The sequence below is a fragment of the Ixodes scapularis genome, unplaced genomic scaffold (genome assembly GCF_016920785.2).
Source record: "Ixodes scapularis isolate PalLabHiFi unplaced genomic scaffold, ASM1692078v2 PGA_scaffold13__105_contigs__length_92229423, whole genome shotgun sequence".
Lineage (NCBI taxonomy): Eukaryota > Metazoa > Arthropoda > Arachnida > Ixodida > Ixodidae > Ixodes > Ixodes scapularis.
Genome location: NW_024609839.1, coordinates 44836608 through 44843436, shown reverse-complemented (window position 1 = coordinate 44843436; position 6829 = coordinate 44836608). Strand labels below are relative to the sequence as shown.

The following is a 6829-nucleotide window of genomic DNA, read 5'->3' as shown; positions in this document are numbered from 1 at the left end:
GATAATAAATCGATTATTAAAAAGCACAAACTGCCGATGAGACCTTTCATTTTAACCACGATCTAACTATTATCTTTTTCCCAACAGTAATAGTGGTGACTAGGCGCGATGCCACATCAAATGGGTTTTTTAAGTGTTATGAAAAACATTTCTGTATCAAAGTAAAACATGCTAAAATGAGGCGATTCTTGTCGTGACGTCATGTGCATTGCGCTGTAAAACGGACTCGTCTTTTTTTTAATACGGCCTGAATTATTACTACTAAATAATCGTTCAAATAATCAAACTATGAATGTGGGTAACGTGGTGGAGTTCATCCCATGAATGAGTTGCCATACAAATATTTAGAAAATTTGGGTACAATGGAGTTTCTCCCATATTGAACTCGGTTCCCTATATTTAATATTGGTGCTCAAGCACTTTATCAGATTTGTTCACTTTATGAGTGCTGCGCTGTTCAACAAAATAATCAAGCTCAGCCAGTGACGTAGAAAAAATATTTTTTTTCCGGGGGGGGGGGAGGCAATTTCTGGAATCTTCCTGGCTTCAGTGGAGGCACGTAGCCAGAATTTCGATTCGGGTAAGGGGAGGGGGAGGGGCTATAACAAAATGCGGTATGAGGGGGAGGAGGAGAGGAGGCCCCAGCAAAATGGAAGATATCGGGGCGAAGGAGGGGGGGGGGGAGGGGGCATGCCCCCCCCCCCCCCCCCTAGGTATGTGCCTGTTTTGTGACATAGAAAACGATCCGGGGGACAAAATCCTGAAAGCCCCCCGCTCCCACCCCTTGCTGCATTTCTTGTCTCAAGCCATTCTAGTATTTACAATGCATGGATATCTTTCCTCGACTCGGTTCCAAAAATCATGCCGTCGAAAAACCAATTCTTTTTGGATTTTTTTTTTTGTGACAAGTTGCATTCAAAACATTTTAATTCTATTGTTAAAAAAATACCGTGCTCCTAGCGTTCTTTCATTGTGGAAACATCTGAGATCTTCAGAGATGGTTGACTTGTCCCGCGAAGAGCAAATCTTGAGTCTGGGTGTTCCGAATGAAGAAGAGGAAAGGCTGGTTGACGTTAAACTCCAGACTAGGCACCCCAATCAGCCTGTTGACAGCAACGACTCCCGAAGCAGCAGCAGCCTCCGTGCCTTCTTCGTTGACTTCCACGACCGCTTTGTGCACCACGTCCGACACCGTGAGGTCTGCATCGCTCGTGATACCAGACAGGTCAGCCTGAGCGCTGAACATCTCGGTGATGCCCAAGTTCTTCAGGTTGTCTTTGAGTGAATACTCAGCCTCCAGTTTGAATCTGCAGGAAAATAATAAGCCTGGAGTCTAGCAGGACTTAATGTGAAGCGAGCTCTGGAAAAAAACTCTGCGAGAGCTTCAAGGTTTCAACAAGTCTGGGACATGAATCTTGTCAGAGTTTGAAAGGAGTGACAAGAATCATTTAGTATATAGTACTCTGAATTTTCACGGAATCATACTAGTGGCGTGGAGGATTAAAAAAAAACAAAAAAAAAACGGAATTTCGGAAAAGTGGTTGTTCGGGCGAGTTGGTTTGACATCTTATACAATCTTGTGCGCAACAAAGACGAGGACACACCCTAAGTCAGGCCGGAATTTGGCCTGACTTAGGGTGGATCTCTTGTATCCGTTGTTAATGGTAGCCTATGCAGTAAGACCCCTAGACTGGCGTTTTCGCACAGCGATATACAGTGGTGCTTCCAAAACTCCTCACCGTAGGTATTCTCATCCAGATAAAAAACGGTACAGGTGTATTGGTCTTCTAATCGCATGAAGGATAACGCTGAGAAAGCATGCTTTTCTCTAACCTGAATTTATGTTAACGGACTAAATAAGCTAATTTTTTTCTTAAAAAACAAACGCGCATGAAATTCTTATATTGCATCCTACCTCAAGTTTTGAAAGCAGAAGGTATATTTGAAGCTCTTAACGTCCTCTAACCTCATTCTTTTCGTGGACTACTTACTTGGGAAGAGACACGGTGACTTTACGGGGCTCCACGTGACCGATTATATCTTGCAGATGGTTTTCCGTCAGATTGTGCTTGAATCCTTCTATTCCTTCGTTCCCCCTTGGCAATAATATAACCATACTGTAGTTGCCGCCAGCGTAAGGTAATTCTGCGACCTCCAACCGTATTGTCGGAAACGACTTGTAGCCAATGTGGATGCTCTTTGTCATGGTGTCAACTTGTGTTGGAGTCGTGCCACCGTTAAGGAACTGCTTCTCAGTGGTTGCGCTCTCGTCGAACTTTGTGCTCCACACTCCCTTGAAAAAGATGGCGTTTAGCAAAACGAGCCTTGTGTCCGGGTCGAGGGGATCATCGAATAGTTCGTCGATCTTGTCATGAGTTTTTTGCTTGACCCACCTGTTGATCTCGTCGACTGCTGCCGGCCCTCCGTTGACGAAGTCTACCTTCAGTAGTTGGGCATGGAAAGTGCTATCCAGGGTGCTCTCGAAAGCATTCAAAAGGGACATACGTTCGTGAATGGCAGCGGCGTTGGCAACGTCGAAGGTCGACTGCGATTGCCCAACCTGGAGTTGTTTAGCATGGTCCGCGTATGCTTGCAATACCCAGTCCTCTTTAAGACCAGAGCGTAGATAACCAAATCCGTCATACAAATTTTTTAGGGTTTTACCCCTAGCTCCTGCGAAAACCATTCCCATCGCTGTTGAAATGCTGTAAGGCGAGAAGAAGATGTTCTTCTCTGGAGAACTTGGGAGGCTTTTAATAAGATCAACCGCGAATCGGTTGTTAGCAAGCCTCATCTCATTTTCGTACCGAGCCCAGCCGGCGACCATTAAGCACATGAACACAACGAGTGTCTTCATCTTGATATCTGTCTGGAAATAGAAAGAAACAAATATAACTTAATGATCCAATGCTCCAAAGCTATCCGCTAAATATTAAAATCATGACGTCTGTACTTGAAATCCCGAAGTATAATCAGACCTTGTTTCTGTGTTCTTGCCTGAATTTAATTCTACATGCACTTTAAAGAGGGTGTAAAAAGTGTGTATTGTTACACCCTTTGTACACCCCGGAATTTCAATTCGACATAAACCGCCCTGTATTCGAAAAGACGGCCCCAAATTTTACGAGGGGCTTCATAGCCGTGTGGTACAACTTATTAAAATAGCGAATGTACGTGTTACTGACTACAAAAAAAAAAAAAAAATCGGGGTATTCTTGGCCCTACTGCAAAAACTCAGAGTTTTCTTAACGTAGTCTTTGATACCTACTTTAGCTGTTTAGTAAGTTATATCGCACCTTTATCAAGCCCCTCGGAAAATTTGGGGCCGTCTTTTCGACATAGGACGCTGTACGTCGAAATGAAGCTTTGGGGTGTATTATATGGGACAAAAGGGTGTGCGGTGATACCCTTGTATTTTTGAGTCCGTGTGAACTGCAGATGCCAACTGGCTGTGGTTTGGGCGGTCCGTGGATTTTAGTGTAAATGACAAAGCAGTTCCATTGTGCGACGTTATAAACGTTAGCATTTCGCTTTTATTTCCATATGATGATCTATAATGCGCAGAAATTTCTATTTTTTTTATAATTCTAACCTTTCACTTGTAGAACTCGTTCAACCCAATTACTCTAGCGTTTTACGAAGCTCCGCTATTATACCGACGACAGTACTTAAGTTATTATCACGTTTTAAGAAAATATGGTGTTAGGGTCTTGGAGTTTATTACCTTTGAGTGCAGTATTTAAAGCTTGCCCGGAACCCACTACGGGTCTATTTACAACATGGCGCACAGCGCTTCTCTTTCCCTTCTATGCAGTGCACTTTCGCGCCGCCTATGGTAGACGAGTTCGTCACGCGGGAGTGGCAAGTTCCCTTGCGCGGTTATGACATTATTAACCCGCACCCTCACAATGAAAACCAGAGGCTAGTTAAGCTTAGTATTCCACCACTGTTAGAATGAACCAAAAACTGCTGAAATTATTTCGTGAATTTTGAACTGGTCGTATGATCCTCACCTTGCGTCGAGCTCTTCGTTCCTTATCTTTCTTGGATCACTACTCAGACAGTCTCTTAAAATGTCTAGCCTTCCAACACGACTGCAGGGTACGACTGGACAGACTCAACTGAAAACGAAACCCTCGTTCGAGTCAGTTTATTAGACAAATATTTCCACACCATCGCCGAGTTATCACAGGGTCACGAAAACCGAGCACACCGCTTTGCATCTGCCCAGTCAAGCTTTTCCTCGGAGATTGTCGAGAAGCTGGCTCACATTTCTCGGTGGTGTGATACTGAATATTTTAGAAGAAAACGCCTTAAACTTGAGAATACTTTCGATAGCGAGCCGCGCCTTGGGAGCAGTGACATCGTTGTATCTACGCTTCGCCTTGTCTACTGACCTTGACTCTAATGTAAGCGAGAAGTTTCTTTGGGTTTTGAATATATATATATATATATATATATATATATATATATTTGCAACTTTTCAGCACTTGGCAAAAGTCTGACGCCAAGTGCAGAAAAGGATTTAGTAACCCAAGGAACGCGTGAGTTATATGTATTTAGGATTGGGATTTTTCGGTTTAAACCGATAAAAACCGATAAAAGTACTTCGAATTCATTTTCGAAAAATCGGTTTTAACCAAAAAAAGGTGAGTTTTTAGGTTCAATATCTTCGATTGAAATCGATAAAAACCGATAAAAGTACGTCGAATACATTTTTTTAAATTTAGTTTTAACCGGAAAAGGTCACTTGACCTTCCAGTCGTACCGCAGAGCCGTGGCGCAAAAGTGGAACGACAGTGTCTATCAAAGCGTGTCCGAATGTATGGGATACACGGATACCATCACGACGTTTTAGTTTAATGTGTGCATCATCGATCGGAACGTGAAATCCGAAATGTCCCATGACTTCGCCATGTGCGAGCGTGATTTCGAACTCGTTGTAAAGAGGGCTGATTTGACGTAAGCTCTGCATGTAGTCTTGTGCTTCAAAACGTCGCACCGTGTCTATTTTGGATCTCGCATCTGGTTGATTGGCCGACTTTGCCTCTGGTAGCGCTTCATCGTCTCTGCCTGCCAGTGTCCAGTGTTAGCGCTGAGGGGGCATTCTCGAAGCTCAGGGTCATATTAGCAGGAAAGAAAGAGTGCGGATCAACGAGGAGAACCTGGGAAAGTACATGTGTGTGTACTATAAGATCACGTAATCCTCATGTACAGAAGGTTAAGTTCCATGTTTTTGGGCATAGGCTTTATATCTGACTTGTTTGTACTTCGGTGTTTTTTTTTTCTCGTTTCTTTTACAGTTGCACACATTTGCCAAATAAAGTGTCCATTTTTTTTTTCAATGCATTTGTGCCGTTAGTCTTTGAATCATCACAAATATCAACGCTACAACGATCATCTGATCCGGTGTCCGTTGGTGTTTATTTTATATTCACCGAAAAAAGCCGATAAACTTGTGTGCATTAATATATGCCGAAAAACACCTAAAATTGAATTTTAAAATAAACACCGAAAAAAGTACGCCGAATTTCGAAAAAATAGAAACCGAAAACGTGGAACCCTATCTATATTCAATTGAATTCAATTTTATTTTCCCACACAGTGTTGGGGGTCCCCGGGCGAAAAAGCTGTCGCTGACAGATTGAGAGTGCCTGAGGGCCCATACAGACAGCAACATTTCGCGAAAAAAAGTCCAGCAAATATGACGCGTAACAATATGAGTACACGTAAACACCTAATGAATGTATACAATTCTATATGCCACATGTCAAGCACTATATAAAAAAATTACCAACGGTTGATAAAATTATAAATGACAGATAAAATTTTTCCAGATGACTAGTTTTGTAGCAAAAATTACAATAAAAGCTTGAACACCAAGACTTTGCCATATGCAAGATAGAGATTAATGCACTATAGTCTATTGTCTGCGAAAAATTCTCGCAATTTTTACTAGTAAATCTATCAAAGTTAATATTTTGTGCTAGATACTTGTTTAAAATAAAATGTAAGTTATATGTCAGCGACTGCGAGAAACATTCAGTGCGCCGCCGCAGCACTAACCACCTGCCACAACTGCGGGTGTGAGCTTCACTTATTTGTCTCGATAGGTCAGATGTCATTTTTAAAAATGATTTGAAACTTTCATTTGACAAGATAAAGAATGCAAACAACGAAATTCATAAATATCTTTTACGCTTATTATACCATAATATGTGAACAACTGTGCGGTTGATTGTAAGCGTGGCACATTAGCAATATATCGAATCTATATTTAAAGATGGCAACAATCATTCAGAAAGGACAATGGCTGCTTCGATCAGTTGGTTTTAGAGCCAAAGGTTTGTCGAAGCATCCGCCTCTCCACTCACTAAATACGACCGGTGTTTCAACCATTACTTTTGCGTTCAGTAAAGCGAACCTGTGTCAAGAAATGTTCTTTGAAAACTTTGTTCATCATTTTTATTTACTGCAGCAACATTGAGACAAGAGTACACACTACCAAACAGCTTTACTGATATGCAGTTTTATTTCAGTTTAAAGGGAGTTACTGCTAAAGACATGACCACGAGCTTTTTTGTTTTTATTTTCTTGATATTCTACTAAGTTTTGCAATTTCTATATTCGGGGTGCCGTTTTTAACTAGGACAAAAGAAACAAAAAGAAAAATACAGTGTATTCGTTTCTTCAACCCAAGAAACGTCAGATTCATAAGCAGTTCAAACTCAAGCTCGTATTATATAATACCCGACAATTCGGAGTTTACTAAATGTTTTATGGCATAGTTAGCGCGGTCGCTTGATCGCCCCAAGCTTATATTCTTCTT

General features: G+C 41.7%; 1 protein-coding gene across 1 annotated transcript; it reads right to left on the bottom strand.

Moving 5' to 3' along the window:
- Positions 1–909: 909 nt before the first annotated feature.
- On the bottom strand, positions 910–4206 carry LOC8042879 (intracellular coagulation inhibitor 2). The gene is made up of 3 exons (XM_040210781.2): positions 4014–4206; positions 1992–2869; positions 910–1307 (listed from the first exon to the last, which is right to left on the bottom strand). Exons 2-3 carry the CDS (start codon positions 2855–2857, stop codon positions 992–994), a joined length of 1182 nt encoding a protein of 393 aa, XP_040066715.2. The 5' UTR covers positions 2858–2869; positions 4014–4206; the 3' UTR covers positions 910–991.
- Between the last annotated feature and the right edge of the window lie 2623 nt (positions 4207–6829).